This window comes from Akanthomyces muscarius, chromosome 1 (genome assembly GCF_028009165.1).
Source record: "Akanthomyces muscarius strain Ve6 chromosome 1, whole genome shotgun sequence".
Taxonomy (NCBI): Eukaryota; Fungi; Ascomycota; class Sordariomycetes; order Hypocreales; family Cordycipitaceae; genus Akanthomyces; species Akanthomyces muscarius.
The window spans coordinates 6,044,140-6,060,457 of NC_079241.1; the positions used below are offsets into that span (position 1 = coordinate 6,044,140).

At 51.7% G+C, this 16,318-nt stretch overlaps 8 protein-coding genes across 8 annotated transcripts; 5 read left to right on the forward strand and 3 right to left on the reverse strand.

The window, feature by feature from the left end:
- Positions 1 to 351: 351 nt before the first annotated feature.
- LMH87_007047 (uncharacterized protein) lies at positions 352 to 1,425 on the forward strand (the record flags this gene model as incomplete). Its single annotated transcript, XM_056192073.1, has 4 exons — positions 352 to 386; positions 444 to 496; positions 558 to 726; positions 789 to 1,425. The coding sequence occupies 4 exons, from the start codon at positions 352 to 354 to the stop codon at positions 1,423 to 1,425; spliced, it is 894 nt and encodes a 297-aa protein (XP_056060328.1).
- Positions 1,426 to 1,701: 276 nt separating this feature from the next.
- Positions 1,702 to 2,598, reverse strand: LMH87_007048 (uncharacterized protein; the record flags this gene model as incomplete). The annotated part of the gene is made up of 3 exons (XM_056192074.1): positions 1,702 to 1,965; positions 2,023 to 2,290; positions 2,360 to 2,598. 3 exons carry the CDS (start codon positions 2,596 to 2,598, stop codon positions 1,702 to 1,704), a joined length of 771 nt encoding a protein of 256 aa, XP_056060329.1.
- A 1,376-nt stretch (positions 2,599 to 3,974) lies between these two features.
- On the forward strand, positions 3,975 to 5,441 carry LMH87_007049 (uncharacterized protein; the record flags this gene model as incomplete). Its single annotated transcript, XM_056192075.1, has 1 exon — positions 3,975 to 5,441. One exon carries the CDS (start codon positions 3,975 to 3,977, stop codon positions 5,439 to 5,441), a length of 1,467 nt encoding a protein of 488 aa, XP_056060330.1.
- A 99-nt stretch (positions 5,442 to 5,540) lies between these two features.
- LMH87_007050 (uncharacterized protein) lies at positions 5,541 to 6,868 on the reverse strand (the record flags this gene model as incomplete). Its single annotated transcript, XM_056192076.1, has 3 exons — positions 5,541 to 6,671; positions 6,727 to 6,750; positions 6,800 to 6,868. The coding sequence occupies 3 exons, from the start codon at positions 6,866 to 6,868 to the stop codon at positions 5,541 to 5,543; spliced, it is 1,224 nt and encodes a 407-aa protein (XP_056060331.1).
- Positions 6,869 to 8,380: 1,512 nt separating this feature from the next.
- Positions 8,381 to 10,546, forward strand: LMH87_007051 (uncharacterized protein; the record flags this gene model as incomplete). Its single annotated transcript, XM_056192078.1, has 4 exons — positions 8,381 to 8,468; positions 8,525 to 9,073; positions 9,135 to 10,425; positions 10,489 to 10,546. The coding sequence occupies 4 exons, from the start codon at positions 8,381 to 8,383 to the stop codon at positions 10,544 to 10,546; spliced, it is 1,986 nt and encodes a 661-aa protein (XP_056060332.1).
- A 450-nt stretch (positions 10,547 to 10,996) lies between these two features.
- LMH87_007052 (uncharacterized protein) lies at positions 10,997 to 11,512 on the forward strand (the record flags this gene model as incomplete). Its single annotated transcript, XM_056192079.1, has 1 exon — positions 10,997 to 11,512. One exon carries the CDS (start codon positions 10,997 to 10,999, stop codon positions 11,510 to 11,512), a length of 516 nt encoding a protein of 171 aa, XP_056060333.1.
- Positions 11,513 to 12,685: 1,173 nt separating this feature from the next.
- LMH87_007053 (uncharacterized protein) lies at positions 12,686 to 13,655 on the reverse strand (the record flags this gene model as incomplete). The annotated part of the gene is made up of 3 exons (XM_056192080.1): positions 12,686 to 12,713; positions 12,766 to 13,025; positions 13,083 to 13,655. 3 exons carry the CDS (start codon positions 13,653 to 13,655, stop codon positions 12,686 to 12,688), a joined length of 861 nt encoding a protein of 286 aa, XP_056060334.1.
- A 981-nt stretch (positions 13,656 to 14,636) lies between these two features.
- On the forward strand, positions 14,637 to 15,924 carry LMH87_007054 (uncharacterized protein; the record flags this gene model as incomplete). Its single annotated transcript, XM_056192081.1, has 2 exons — positions 14,637 to 14,871; positions 14,942 to 15,924. 2 exons carry the CDS (start codon positions 14,637 to 14,639, stop codon positions 15,922 to 15,924), a joined length of 1,218 nt encoding a protein of 405 aa, XP_056060335.1.
- Between the last annotated feature and the right edge of the window lie 394 nt (positions 15,925 to 16,318).

Consider the following 16,318-nt stretch of genomic DNA (forward strand, 5'->3'; position numbering starts at 1 on the left):
TGCGCTGCGCTGCACTTTACGATGACACTGGATTAAACAGTGTCGCTTTAACCTCCGCTAACCATAATCGTCATTAATGCAACGGAGAACTTAGATTGCGTTGTAACTTAAATTCTCGGACTTAAGCCGTGACAGTTTCCGGGCCATTGGTGATCAGCATATACAAAATGATCGCGGACCAGCTTCCCGCCGCGGCTCCGCACGGAGATTTAGCGTCCTCGAGACATGCCGTCCGATCGACTTCCCCGGACTTTGCGAAAAACAAACCACAATTCTCTTTCATAAACGTCGCAACTTTGCTCCCAAGTGTCAGAAAATCTGCTGCGCGCATACCGGCTCACGTTGAAAAACATGAGTGAAAGCAAGAAATACGTTCTGATTACCGGGTGAGTTGCTGCACCAAAACACCTGGCTAGGGTCTGAGCTAATTGTTGTTGCTACAGCTGCTCTCCGGGCGGCATTGGTCACGCAATTGCCACTGAATTTCAGAATCATGGTGAGCCGTCAACTTGATTCATGCTTGCAAAAAGTATCCCTATGCTGACGGTGCGATGTAGGATATCACGTCATCGCCACGGCGCGTCGAGCCGAGGTCCTGGGAGAGCTGCGCAAGACGGGCATGAGCGTCGTCTCGCTGGACGTGTGCGACAGGGCCAGTATCCAGAAGTGCAAAGAAGAGGTCGCGCGCATCACGGCGGGTAAGCTCGACATTCTCGTCAACAACGCGTAAGAACGTCCTACTTCTGTATTGCACCGCACACGCCACCAGAGCTAACAAGGATCCATAGCGGTGTCAATCACACCATTCCCGCCACGGATATTGAGATTGACGATGTCAAAAGGACGTTTGACGCCAACGTATTTGGCCCGATGCTCATGTGCCAGGCGTTCATCCCACTCCTGATCCCTGCGCGGGGCCTCATTGTCAACATCTCATCCGTGTCGGCCATTATGCCCTATCTCTTCGCCTCCGTCTACTGCGCCACCAAGGCCGCGCTGGACGGCTACTCGCGCACCCTGCGCCTCGAGCTGAAGCCCTTCAACGTGCGCGTCATGGTGGCCATGACGGGCACCGTCAAGTCCAACATCACGTCGCACTTTGTGCGCGAGCTGCCGAGCAACTCGCTCTACCGCCCCGTCCAGGACATGTACGACGAGCGCATCCACTTTAGCCAGAACAACTCGCCCATGCCCGCCGACGTCTACGCAAAGAAGCTGGTGGCCGCGGCGCTCAAAGGCGAGGGCTGGTTTGGTGGTTTGTTTGGCAGGACGCCGGATTGGTTCTGGGCGGGAGGGCTTGCCAACGTTGCGTGGTTTGGCCAAACCTTCTTCCCGCGTCGGTTCGCAGAGTTCCTCACGGCCATTACCTTTAAGATTTCAAAGATGGCTTTCAAAATTGCTGAGGCCAAGGATAAGAGGGCTTGAGTTACTGGACATGGAACTGTGGCAGACGTGAAGTAGAGTTGCTCCAAATGTTTGGAATGTTTTCTAATCAAATTACGCAGTGGATAATCATGCTTTAACGTCGTTTGACGCATGACATGACTGTCATCGAGAATGATGGGCTTGATGACCCGAATTAATTGCCTAAACCGTCTATTCTATCTTGAGAAACAATTAAACAGATAGTACAAAAAGAACCATGCAGCTGCGATCTATTTTACAATACAGAATCACGCATCCTTTCCAAGCACTGATGCATTAGGCGCTGCTCCCCTTGCTGCTGAGACGTAAGCCTGCATTTTCTCCATCGATTGCCTTGGATCGTGTGGCATTGCGGGTAATCCAACCGCATGTCAGAAAAATGAGGGATGCAGCCAGCTCTGGTAGGAGAATGAGCACCACGCGAACGGCAAGCGTGCCCGTGGCTGGGCTGAGAGACTTCTTCTGGGAGACGAACGCAGCCAGCGTGTACAGAACGCGTATGCCAATGAAAATTGAGGCGAGGACTACACCGATAAGTAGCTGCTGCTGTGTTAACGATTTTGGACCTTGTTAAGTATCGTAGCTCAAGTTGCCCACCTTTTGCCCGGCTTGGGATGCCTCCATATGTTGGGTATTGCTGCGTCGGAACCACGATTGCACAGACCACCCGACGAGGACAATCCAGGCAACCGTCATGAGGGCGATTCCAACCTTGACTTTTGTAAGATCAGAGGGCAGAGGCGACGAGCTTTGTAGAGCCGAGGCGCCAACGGCGAGGATGGCGGTCGCGCCAGCCACCAGGACGTGGAAGACGGCCACAACAGCCCATTCGACTTTCGCATCGGCCGTCTTTCGTAGGGAATTTCTGGCAAGGTAGTGGTTAGAATTTTGTGATGGGTTTGTCATCTTGAGAAGATAGCAGGGCAGGACTTACGACTCGTGGAGAATGCCAAAAGCGGCTAGGAGCAGCGGTGACAGCCCAACATTGGCAATAATCGTGGCCGACTTGCTTCCGCTGAGCGCAAGAGCGCCGCCGAGTATTCTCAGCATGCAAAAGGCCGCAAAGTAGAACCATCCCAAAACGCCCGCCTTGCCGTGTTTAACCAGCAAAAATAGTACCGGGATGATCAGAACGGCATAAATAGCCATCTGGGCTGTCGTGACGGAGTTCATGTTTGGCAATAATTGTTGCACTTTTTGACAAAATTCGTGACGGTGAAAAGAGATTGCTTTTGAAAGGTTGAGAGTTTCAGATTAACAAAGCCAAATGAGAAATAAACTCATCTCTCATTCTATCCTCCGATACTTATATACTGGGACTTGACAGAGAATCTTGACGCTGACACAGCCTCAGCCCTCTTAAAGTGGTTCCTAAACGATACCGAGAGCGAGCGCGACCGCCGATCTTTTCAGATTAAGTAGCTTACCAGGAGGGAGCCCATCAGGAGAATGTCAACGTCGACGTAGCGCCCGCAAGTCAATGGATAGCTTTTAGCGAGTCAAAAGTAAAGACCCGAATTTAATTCCTGAAGTCATGGAATCGTGCCTAATCATGAGCTTTATTTTGCATAGAATGCCGTCACTTGGGCTGGCTAGTAGTCACCATCCATGGGAGGATCTGCCAGGCTGTGAATAAGCGTCTAAGACCCTGCGACCGTTGCGCTAATACTACTGATAAGTCCATGATCAGTTTCTGGTTCAGGTGCTGCACATGCTGAGGCTATGGAATGATGTTAAGCATGCTGTCTATGCTGGACATATAGGCAAAATAAAATTTTCTTACCATCAGCTAGGTTGCTTCCGACGAAAAAGTCTTGAAACCCCATACGCAACTCCTTCTGCTTAAGTTATGATGTGCCATGCCTGTTCCCATCTACTTCCCCAAGCGGTAATGTTATAAGGTTACCCATTGTTAACCATTCACTACGAGAGATGCATTGCCGCACGAATGATTGTAGTACGGAGTATTGCCCCTATTGCACGCCATCTCCGTTCTTCCGGAAGAGTGGACCCCATCAGCATCCGGCAACCCAAATCGGACTGTGAAGTGTACAGTGGTGTGCAATTGCTCGCCGCTTGCCGATCACCAAGTCGGCTGTATGCCTCAGGACTTGCAGCAGCTTCAGCTCGAGATGGGCTACATTTCTAATGCAGACCACGTTGATTGCATTGTATCACCATGCCTACATATATCAAATAAAGCATCCGAGAACAGAAAAAAAAACCCCATTCAAACCATGCCGGCATCTACACGAAAGAACGAGGACTTTGTCAATGGGCCCGATCCGAACGGAGACCCCAGTATCCATTGCGGGGTAGATCTAGACAAAAGTCCGTTATAGACAATTTATTGAGAGCCATCCGCGGTTACGCGCACCCAGCTAGAGCAGGCTGGTCTGATGTTGCTCCGAGCTACCGTATAACCGGAGCGGAATGTGCTCATGTGGTGCATCCATAAATAATGCGTACGCCTCTATATAGTGCTGGGCTGCAAGCCCCTGCCACATTTTCTTCGCCTACCTGTCTTTCTCAAATCCAATCTTCGCATCATGGACTCAGATTCAGACACAGCCGATCACGATGTGGTTATCATTGGCGCTGGCGTTTCCGGCATCAACGCCGCCTATCGCCTCCAGACCCAATTGCCAGGCTGCCGCATCATCGTCCTAGAATCTCGCGCTTCCATGGGCGGCACATGGGACCTGTTTCGTTACCCAGGCATCCGATCCGACTCTGACATCTTTAGCTTCGGCTTCGCCTGGAGTCCCTGGTACCGAACCCAGACCCTCGCCCACGGTGGCGACATCAAGCAGTACATGATTGACGCCGCTAAGAAGAACGGCCTCGACAAGTACATCCACTACAACCACAAGGTCCTCTCCGCCAACTGGCTCTCCAAGGAGCAAACCTGGGAGATTGTGGTGCGGAAAGCAGGTCAGAAAGAACCGGTCCTGTACAGAGGCCGGTACATCTTCCTCGGCACAGGCTACTACAACTACGAACAGCCTCGACAGACAACCATTCCCGGTTTGGAAAATTTCAAGGGAAAAATCATTCACCCGCAGTTCTGGCCAGAGGACTACGATTACAGCGACAAAGAAATGGTCGTCATTGGTAGCGGTGCCACTGCCGTCACCATTGTACCATCCGTCGCCGACAAGGTCAAGGGTGTGACCATGCTGCAGCGGAGTCCAACGTACATCCTCCCGATTGCCAACAACAGCAAGATTCGCAGTTTTCTCTTTACCATCCTCCCGGGGATGGTCATGCACAAAATCAACAGAGCGACGTGGATTCTCATCGCCTGGCTGTTGACGGTGTGGTGCACTCATTTCCCAGCGGCTGTAGCACGTTACATCCATCAGCAGACTATCAAGCTACTGCCGCAGGGATATGCATTGGATCCAAATTTTAAGCCGCGGTACAAACCCTGGGAGCAGCGATTATGCGTGGTCCCCGACGGCGACATATTCGCCGCCATTCGGACGTCAAAAGCCGCCGTAGTGACGGATACCATCCGCACAGTAACGGCAGACTCCATTGAGCTCACCTCGGGGAAAACTCTGCCTGCCGATGTTATAGTTACCGCCACTGGAATCCAGCTCCTCTTTGCTGGTGGCATTCAATTCACCACTGATGATGCCCCCTTTGACGCGTCCAAAAAGTTTGTCTGGAATGCCGCCATGATTCAAGACCTACCCAACACTGTTTTCTCCCTGGGATATCTCAAGTCGGGCTCGTGGACTTTGGGTGCCGACTGTGCGGCACAGTTGCTGATAAGGTTGATGAAGGAGGTGCGGAAGAAGGACGCTGGTGTCGTCACGCCTCGCATCGATGGCACGCGAGAGATGGTGTCACGGCCACTGTGGGGAATCCTGAACTCGACGTATCTGAAGGGCTACGAGACTGAGTTTCCGCAGACGAGCACGGGAATATGGTGCAACAGAGATAATTATATCAAGGATATGTATGCGGCCAGATGGGGAGACATCAAGACTGGCTTGAGTTTCGAGTAATAGCATATCTAATGTCATACGAGTTTGTCATGTGATGAGTCCGGATTCTGTTGTTACGAACGATATATTGCGATATGTAACCTGTTCTGTCATTGTATCTCAGTTGCTGCCATTCGTGGCCGACTGCGGTGAGGGATTCTTGCTTATCGTTGAGCCACTGCCAGGCTGGCTCACCGCGCTGAGAGGCCAGGCAAGTTCATGCTGGTACTCTAGGGCAAGAAATGCAGCCAAAGCAAGAACCTCTTTCTTTGGGGTATCCCCGATCCATGCAGATGCCTGACAGTGTGCGGCGACTGCAAAAAAGTGCGCGAGAATCACCAACGCACGTGGCTTATGCTCGTCCAATAATTCGACGAAGCGCTGGGGAAACAGCACTGGGTAAACGATCAGGCGGCGTGTAGTGGCATTCATGTGCTCGCCCGCCTCAACAGCACCTTGGACGGCGCCAATATAACTGACAGTTTCGATATAGGCTGCATTGTCCTCATTCGAATCTCCCGGTTGCCGCACGAGCAGCGCAGGAAACCGGTTCCGGTTTGCCTCACACAAAATCTTGGATGGTTCGACGAACGATCCGCTGGTCGCCACAATCTTGTTGATGTAGGCGTCAGAGTCGCCTTTGAGAAGTTGAAGCGTCACCCGAAAAACTTGGGTGACGCCCTTGCACAGCTGTAACCACTGCACAGGAGCCGTATACTCCGTAAGATCGCGGTCGCGCAGACTAGCAAAGGCATCCAGCGACAACACGACCGATGTGAAGCTTGCAGCGTCTGCGACAGCGGTGGTCACAGTGCCAACGACACTCCGATATTCCTGCAACGTCGCCTCAAGATATTGCGCATGGTGAAGCCTGACCGTTTCCAGCGGTGCAATATCCTGGCAACCGGTGCAGAGCATATGCCGCAAAGATAGCGTCATGAGGGCATTCAGGAGAGCATCGTAGTTGGCCGCAAGCCTTGGGACGACAACGTTCCAAATGTTGCGAACTTCATGGAAATAAGTTCCGGGCATTGAAGAGCACACGTCAAAACAAAAGTAATTCATCAACTGCAGCTCCAGGAGGCGCCGTTCTTTGGTCTCGGATGCTGGTTGCGCTAGGGGCGAGTCGGCGGCCGCGACGGATGGCATTGGCGAGGCCACGGAGTGCGGGCTGAGCTTGGTTGCGACTGGTTGTGCATTTCGAGGCGCTCTGTCATAGATGCATTCCTGATCATGGGCTTTACATTTACTCTATATTTCATGTGAGCGAGCTGGGCGGCGGAGGCAATTCGTCACCCTGGCTTACGCAAGTTGGGCGAGCTTCATCGCACTGGCCAGTGTTAGCCGTGCGCCTGGTGATTACGACACATGAGATCTACCTTGACGCGTCTTTTGCGACACAATTGACAGCCAGTTCTAGATTTTCGGTGGTATAATCTAGGAGGCATCGCGTGGTGTCGAGCGGCAGTGGCTGCACCGCTTCATCAGGCTATCGCTCAGGAATATAGACAGAGGTGCCTGGAAGCGGCAAGGCAGGTGTTATCGTATGCATATGGAGCACAATTCAGTGTTTCATGCCTCTTCTTCATTGACTCAAAGGAGTCTCAATGGCACATAAATCATGGACGATTGTGGTTGACTTGACCGCGGAACTTGTTCGTGATTACGCTGACCGGCACGTGACGACCTCCAAGACCCTCAGGCCGAGCGTAGCGCATGTCCATTGCGAGAAAATCCGCCAACAGGCCGATCTTCTGTTCGCCTACGGGACGGCCAACCGGCGCGTCAGATTTCTCGAGAAATGATGAGAAGAATCAACAATTTTTAACTGCTGAGCCATAAGAGCAGAGCCACCGCCTGCGTGCCCAACTCCACGAGTACACCAATGATCGCCCGTAAGGCTGTGCTCGTACAAAGCCTGATGATTGGACGGCACTAACGAGCTGGAGCCGCCCGAGGACAGTGATGGAAGGAAATGAGGAATGGAGTCGAGCTCGGTGTTTATAATATCATTGGGCGCTTTGAGACAAGCATCTCCCAGAGCGGCAAAGCGGCATTGCTGGTGTCTCATGTCGGTCTTCGGATAGCCGGGCCTTACCAGAATCCCGCTTGGGCACAAACAAGTCTTCATCAATGGCTGCTTGGCTGCCATGCTGCTTCGGGGAGGCTGTGGGTTGGCCGACGCAGGGCTTAGACACCAATAGTCCATCAGCAGCACAGCCCATGGAGTTTACGTGGCCCTGGTTCCGACCATCCCGATCGAGCGACCGCCGCTCTCGCTGACACTCCCATTGGTGCTTTTCCAGTTTCAGGGACTGTATGCAACAGCGTCGCTCACAAGCTCCCTGTTCTTACTGCAGCAAAAGGCCCATACATTCCGGCACGAGCTCTGTCACGGCTGCCACCAGCATGTGCGAACCTGCGTGGGCGGTGACGTCGAGCATAAGCTGCCACAAGCCATGGTAGGAGAATTCAATGCAGCCGCAGTCAGTCAGTCAGTCAAGGAGGGATTGTATCATAACTGTCAGAGCTTGAGCCGCAGCGTTTTCCGTTGGTGGCGTCAACACCCCCCGGAGTTCTCGGGAAGGGCTGCCAAAGTTTTGACCGCAAGAGTGGGCGCGCCACTAGCTGCTTACGGCCATTTTCGTGCAGTCTGAGATAAAAAACGCCTTTGGAAAGCCCCAATCCCCTGCGCCCGCTGGAGCGCTATTTTGCTTGGCTTACCAGGCTGTGGAGGTAATCACAGTCGTGAAATGCGTGAAATGCCCGTCTTTGGCTACCTTACGGGGCAAAATGGGCCTCGCATTCGACGAGCACAGCCCACCCACGTTGCGTGCCGCAGATGTGATGGGAATATAATATCCGTCTGGTCCCCTTCGCCCCCTGGCTCATAGTTCAATCCATAACCTCACGTAGATGGTGGATAGCTTTGACCGATTTTCTGTCGATCTCCCTTCACTATGCGCCAAATACAGCTGTTAGCTGCCGCTACGGCTTTGACATTGGCCGGTCCATCCTTGGCTGCTGTCGCCAACGCCAACGCTTTAGGTAATGAAGATGTGATGCAATGGAAGTTCATCAAACCTTGCTAACAAAAACCCTAGCTCTAAGAGGCGCGGATTTGACCCCGGAGGATATTGAATTTTTGGTTCGCCGAGCTACAGCGCAGGCTCCCGATGGATATGCGCCCTCGGAAGTCACTTGTCCCAGCACGAGACCATTCATTCGCGACAGCTCGAGTTCGGTCCTGAGCCCTGAGGAAAAGGCATGGCTCCCAATTCGCCGCAAGGAGACCATCACGCACATTAAGGATTTCCTAAAGCGCGCGGCCATTCCGAACTTCGACAGCGACAATTATTTGCAGAATGTCGACTCCAATTCATCGGCTTTGCCAAACATTGGCATTGCCATCTCTGGTGGTGGCTACCGTGCAATGCTAAACGGCGCCGGTGCTATCAAGGCCTTTGACAGTCGCTCAACCGGTAGTACTGATAAAGGCAACCTCGGTGGTCTCCTACAGAGTGCCACGTACCTTTCCGGTCTGTCCGGAGGCGGCTGGCTTGTGGGCAGTATCTATACCAACAACTTTACCACCGTTCAAGATGCCGTTAATTCCAAAGAGATTTGGCAATTTGGTGAATCAATCCTTGAAGGTTGGTACACCGAAAGAAAGCCACTGACAATTCAATGATGCTAATGCAAAGCTTTTCATAGGCCCCAAAAATATTGGCATCGTGGACTACTATTCCACCATCATCGATGAGCTAGACAAGAAGCACGACGCAGGTTTCAACCGTTCTATCACCGATATCTGGGGTCGTATGCTGTCGTTCCAGCTGGTCAAGGCAAAGCACGGCGGTCCCAAGTATACTTTTTCATCCATCGCCAATGATACCGAGTTTGCTGCTGGCAGGACTCCGCTCCCCATTCTGGTTGCCGACAGCAGAGGCCCTGGCGAGAAAAACACCACCATCGAGTCTGTCCTATTCGAGTTCAATCCCTGGGAGCTCGGCTCAACGGATCCCGGCATGACGGGCTTCGCGCCACTGAAGTTCGCCGGCTCCAAGTTCGACAACGGAAAGCTAGCCGACGATGCCGCATGCATCAACGGCTTTGACAATGTCGGCTACGTCATGGGAACATCTAGCAGTCTCTTCAACCAAATCATTCTCCGCATGAAGAGCGACCCCGAGAAGTATCAGCCAAAAAATATTCCCAAGACTGTCGTGGCTTTCATCACCGACCTCCTTACAACCTTGGGCGACCGAAGCGACGATGTGGCAGATTGGACTCCGAACCCGTTCAAAAACTGGAACTTGGGCAAGAACTATGTTGCTGGCTCTGACCGTCTTACCCTGGTGGATGGAGGCGAGGACGGTCAGAATGTCCCTTTCCACCCTCACACTGTTCATGAACGCAAGGTCGATGTCGTCTTTGGCGTGGACTCGAGTGCCGACACGAGCAACTGGCCCGACGGCGCATCTGCCTATATAACATACCAGCGAACCCACAGCAATGAATCGGCTGGCACATCTTTCCCTGAGGTGCCTGATACAAACACATTTCTCAACCTCGGGCTGAATACCCGCCCAACCTTCTTCGGCTGTGACGCGAAAAACTCGAGCGGCCCTGTTCCTCCGCTGGTCGTTTATCTGCCCAATTATCCTTATGTCTTCCACTCCAACCTATCCACCTTCACTCTGGACCTCAACGATACCGAACGGGACGCCGTCATCTCCAACGGCTGGGCCGTTGCCACTCAAATGAACAGCACCCGCGATACAAACTGGCCGACCTGCGTCAGCTGCGCCATACTGTCTCGCAGCTTCGATCGCACCAAGACCCCAGTCCCGGCTGCCTGCAAGGACTGCTTTAGCAAGTACTGCTGGAACGGCACTGTCGATAGCAGCAAGCCTGCTGCGGCTTATGCGCCCCAGCTGTGGAGCAACACATCCATCGACGTTGCTTCCAAGAAGGAGAATGCTGGTGCTCGAACCATGACTGGGTCTGTCACCTTGGTTTCGGTGGCCGTGGCCCTAGGCGCAGTGTTTTTGTGCTAATTTATCAGCACTTCCGTATATAAAGTCTACGTGGGCCTTTTCTTGCCCGTTCTGTACAACATCTAGAATTTCTAGTAGCAGTTAAAACTTTCAATACCCAAGAGAATTACGATGTTGCGTGCTCGTGTCCCAATTTTGAAGATGGTGGGTTGCCTGAAATTCTCGCCCGCTAATCTACGCGGTTTTAGAAGTGGCGGCAGACATCGACCCAGACAGAGGTGGCTCTTGCATCCCAGAAAAAACATCGAAAGCCAAAAAATCAACGGACAACTGAATGTTGAGCACCAGGCTGTGTTGGGCTTCCAAATCAGCCTAACAATAGAAACAGTGATTGACCACGGGGGCACGGCGGCGCTGATGACTAAGGCAGGCTGTGTACATGGGCGTTGAAACACTTAAACCAGGACATAAGTCGCAGACACTCTTTCCTCGAATAGCCATCTCCTGACCAAAATTGTAACTGTATCATCGAATTTAACGGCCTTGAAGAGCTCTACTCCGCACCGAAACGACATAATGCCCCGACGGTCGAGATACGATGACGATGAAGAGCGTCTCCCCGAAGGCATGACGCGCGTCGGCTATGACGCCGACACGGGCGTCTACACATTCCAAGACGCCGATGGCTCATACTGGGAGAGCGCTCCCGGGTCACGATATGGCCAGCTGACTCGAGTCGGCCATGAGCTTGCAGGCGAAGATGACGATGCGCAGCCATTTTTGCCGGGCAATACGCACGCCAGTCCCCAGGTGTCTTGGAGACACGAGCTCATGCCCCTTCTCAACTTTGGAGTCATCATTGGTGTCGCCCTGCTGCTCCTCTGGTGGTACCTTCACGTAGCCGCAGGCTCCGACGGAGGCAGCGCGCTGAAGTGTCCTGACGGCACAGAGGCATACACCGTTCATCAGGGTGACACATGCTGGGACATTGGGGAGCATCATGGAAGCAGTGTCGACGACATTCTGAAGCTCAACCCTGAGCTTGATTGCGACAAGCTGTCTGTTGGGTCGCAGATCTGTTTGAAGGACTAAGAGGTTCGACGAGAGAAACCCGACCGCTAGGGTTTCGGTTTCAACTTTCCCACAAGCCCGCAACAACGAGCCCGCAACAACAAGCCCTCTCGGTTCATCAGAGAACACTTGACATTGCTATCTAAGGTTGGTATTCCCTATCGGCATGACTGTCATACAATTCAGTGCCCTGAGATGGAGGCCGAATTATTGCGAAATCCTGAAGTGCGCTGCAAGCAAAAGGCTGGCCAGGTTCAATCCTCTAGCACAATCGCCCAGCCAAGCAGCTCCACCTCCCCCGTTTGAACTGGTTCTTTGGCGTACTTCGTCTTCACCATACCAGTCAGCATAGTGTCATTCTACGAAACCCCCGTTCAGCCTATTGCCGACTATGTAGCATGGGGCATTATGCCATCGCTGCTCGTTCCTACCCTTGTGTCTTTTGCCTGGCATCCATGCAAGCCGTCCTACCAACACCAAGCGATGGATCGTGGCATGAGTGACTGGGTGGTTTTGGTCTGTAGGAGGTGGCAAGGGTATTTGAGTCGTCGCAATCGTCGCAGCCTATTTTTAGGCATTATATGCGTATCTTTGTTGTGGCAACTGTTTGGTGGATATAGACATCAGGAAACGAAGGGCGACAGATTCGAGCAAAGTTGAACACCGTCTGCCCTATTGGAAGCTTACATTTAGCAAATACGACGTATATCTTTATACAGAGCTTATTCAATGTATGCTGAATCAGCTATCCCGTTGACTGTCGAGGAGGAGCTCTGAAGTCACGACAACCACTAAGCGAAGTATCTACCATCACACTCTCTAATACAGCACAGAGGATATAGGATATCTAAAAATGTAAGAAAAAAATGGCAAAAACACAAGAAAAAGAATAAAAACTGCACCACTATAAAGAAAAATCTTTACTCGTTCTGTTTTCTAACTTCTAGTATTTTCATTCAGAGTAAAAATAGCTACTCCAGTATAGCGTTTTTGTAGTAAGAGTACATGCGCGCTTACTGGGGTTTCATGCGTGGTAAGAAGTACCTGTGGTATTGCTAATCTTGGTTGGCTTGTACATACCCCTGTCTGTGACCTCAAGGCTCCTCCTCGGCAGTCAAAAGGGTACTGCTACTAATCTCACAATGCTAATATCCCCAATTGCTTGCTCTCTGAGCAGGTGTTCAGATGCCAGAATCATTCATAAAACCATTTGACCGTTTCACTAATTTTAGTCAGCCAGGATACTCTGGAAAAAGAACGCGGATGCAGCTTACCCTCCCTGGGCCATCTTGATTGCTGGCTCAATCTGCTTTCCGTAGGCTGCCAGAGCCTTCTTCTCCGCATACCGGAGAGCGTTGCGGGCAATGATGAAACGTTTGGTGCGGTTCTGGAAACGCTTGTATTTGTCCACCTGCTGGAGCTCCTCTTCTGTCTTGAGTTGTGGCCTGCCGCTTTGCGGGTGAGCTTTGAGCTCGCTATCGAAGCGGAGCCGGGTGCCAACGGTGTCGTAAAAGTTTGCAAAGGCTTCCGGATTCTGCCAGAATTAGTCAGTCGTCTGAAGCGATAAAAACTGCTCTGTCTTGCACCATACCTTGGCCTCGATAGCCTTCCAAAGATCCTCGCCAAGCTCCTTGTGTATGCCAGACACTTCCCCACCTCGGATATCGTTGAAGTCCTTTACAAAATGAACGCGCTTGAAGATTGTTGGTGGAGTTCCGTATTTCTCAATCATCACATGCATCTCTGCGCGCTGGTTTAGAAGACTCTTATAAAGCGTCTCCTTCGCATCCTTGCCGGTGGTCAACTCCTTGAACCTGTAGTTGAACTCGCCATTGCCAGCTCGCATCGCCGTAGTCATCCCTCGAAGCACCTCATTGTCTGTGTTCAACGCTGGGAAGATTTCAGTGTCGGCAGTGCGGGTCACAAAATCGGCATCGATGGTAGTCATTGTGTCGGTGCCGCTAGTCAGAGAGGCGCCATCACTGCCTTCGACGTGGTCCGGGATGTTTTCCAGCTCATGGCCCAGTGTTCCATTACCTCCAGCCTGGTCGTTTCCCTTCTCAAGGCGTTCGGTCTCTTCCAACTTGTCGTCTTCCCCGAACGTCTCTAAAGGCTTAAGCTTCTCGAGCGTACCCTCAAACTTCAGCTTAGGTCCGAAAGGCATCTTGATTGTGTGTGGGGCGGCTTCTCTTGAAGTGAATTGGGATTAACTGTATGTGTTTAAGTCTTTTCTTCAAGTTAAAGAGATAATTCAGCGCGTTATATACTTTTTTAGTCTCACCTGTTTATTTATTCGGTTCCACTGGCTTCAACAATCTCGAGTCCAACTCGATCAACGTTGTCACGAACTACTATGGTGTCTGGGGTCCTGACTAGTGAATCAGCCACGAAGCTCAGCTGCCTTCGTTCACAGCCATTTTTTAGGCGATTCATTCACACAAATGGATTCTAATAGGCCTAGTCTTCTCGGCAAAACCGAGCCCACATCAGCCACCATGTAGTCGCATATCGACATGGCTCGCATCTTACTACCCTCCACGTGGTGCAAGCGCCTCCAGCCCGATCTAGACCAGCGCCACATGCGGACCGTCCCTACCTCTGCGCGATAACGCGTCCATTGAAAGGCGCACTATCTAGCGCCTCCGAGGGGCATGGCTGGAAGACATGTAGTATTTTACTCCAATATTGTCTTTAAGGGGCACGGCTGAAAGGTAATACCGGTTCCGATAACGCCTCATAGGGGCGAAGCTAAGATGCGATTTTTTGTCTTGTCTCAACCGCGCTTGTTCGTGGTGCAGCTGGCGAACATGCGTGAAGTCGTTGCGACGGCTCACAGTCAGGCTGATGTAGTCTTAGTCGTGGATATCGCGGCATTTATATTGCATATAGTGGCACATATGTGGCTGGCTGACACGAACTATTGAATTGCTGGAGTTACGCAAGCAGGGTGAATCAGCGTCCAGATATCTGCCGACTAAAGCAGCTGAGAAAGGACGGCAGATGCAACTACAACAACGCAGTAAACGCTTGCTCTGCGCCGAAACACATATAACCCCCTTGCGCATGCCATAAACTCCTAAAAGGCTCCAAATTGATCCTCATTACCAACATTCAACAACTTGTCCATCTTGATCGTTTTTAGACAATGAGTGGCTTCGGCGAATTTGATGAACCTTTTCCGCAGCCCGCGATCCAGGACTATGACCCTCGAGGCGGTGCTTGGGAACAACACTGGGATGACACTGGTCTACACGACCTATGGAAAGGAGGCAAAAGCCTCCCGGAGACATTCTTCTATGAAAGTGCGGAGAAAACTCCAGCACCGATAGATCACTCGTTCGCAGAAGCCGCTTTGACTGCTGCAAGTGGACTCGCGCTGAGTAAGAAGAAGCGATCCCAGAGACTGCTACTCTGAAGAAGCCAGTGCCTCAATAACTAATCATGTCATAGTGATTCCTGAGGTTGGCCCTGTACTCTTTGCCGCGGGCGTCGGTGGAGTCTTCTTCCTACAGCAGGGTGACAAAGAAATGCCGGGTGCCCAGCACGTGGCAAGTAAAATCGAGGTCCTCGAGAAGGATCTTTTCCAGCGCCTGAAGGAAGCTCGTCTGCACGACTACAAGGCCATACTTGACGTGCTGAAGGATACCATCGAGTTCTCCGTGCAGAACAAAATCTTTGAGAAGACTTCCAAGGATGATTTGGTCGTTGTCAACGAGAAATACGATATACTCAAGAAGCACGCTTTTGGAGCCGACTCGAGCTCCATACAGGTCATGCTCGACAAGTTGGAGAGTGATTTTCACTGGGCCGACAACGATATCCAGCAGACGATAGTGGCGCTGATCCCGTTCATGGTCCAGTGCATGGAGCTGAAGCTCGTCCTCAACGCCAACCTGGCGCGAATCCATCAAGACAGGGGCGACAACGAAGACGAAGCGCACAAAGTCGCATTCCACTCCGGTATAAAGGAAGTGTCGTTTGACTTGAGAAAGGCTGTGAATCGACTTGAAGAGTGGATGAAGAAGAAGCAAGAGGACCGTATGAAGCAGCTCAGCACGGAGATCAAGCAAGAGACGCTGAAAGAGGGCATTTTCTCGACGGTTCGGGAGGCTTGGAAGTTTAAGGATACTGGCTCAGGGCGGGTGTTCCAGGTCAGCGGTGTACAGAAGGAGATATATGACGTCTGCTACATGGACGACGTGGAGCGGAAGATGAAGGTTTACATGGGCGAAATGGCCAATTGGTACAAAGACCGTCTGCAGGAGCATGTCGATAGGCACTTCGACGTCATGAAGCAGACTATGGAAAGGTGGAAGAAAGTTGCGGACGCACTGGATAATTTCTGGGGACAGCACGAGGGCCACCAAGACAAGGTACTGGATGGTGTGAAGATGTTTCACCAGATGCAGAGCCGGCAGGCTGCTACTAAGTAAGGTCGACATGAGTGGTAGTCAACGCCTGAAGCTAGATGCGTCTCTTAATTAAACATAGCTAGACGGTATCAGGCTACGAGAAGCTGAGCAATTATAAGATGAAATCCATCTCCTAGAGCCCATATTATGCGAAGCTGATGAAGCCAAGAGACGTGTTCAGGATACAGCGTTTGACTTGATAATGATGTCTTGAATTGAATTCGGCGTAAACATTAAAAGAGCTTTTTAATGAATACAAGAAGAAGAAAAAACGCGGCACCTGGTCAACCACTACCTACCTACAGTTATTGAATTAGCGGCCCAGCCCAGTAACAAGCGTGCCAAGCTCGCCCAACAGGTGTTGCAAGTACCAGCAGGCAGCCAGCGTGCGCCAGGGTACTTCAGGCACACATCA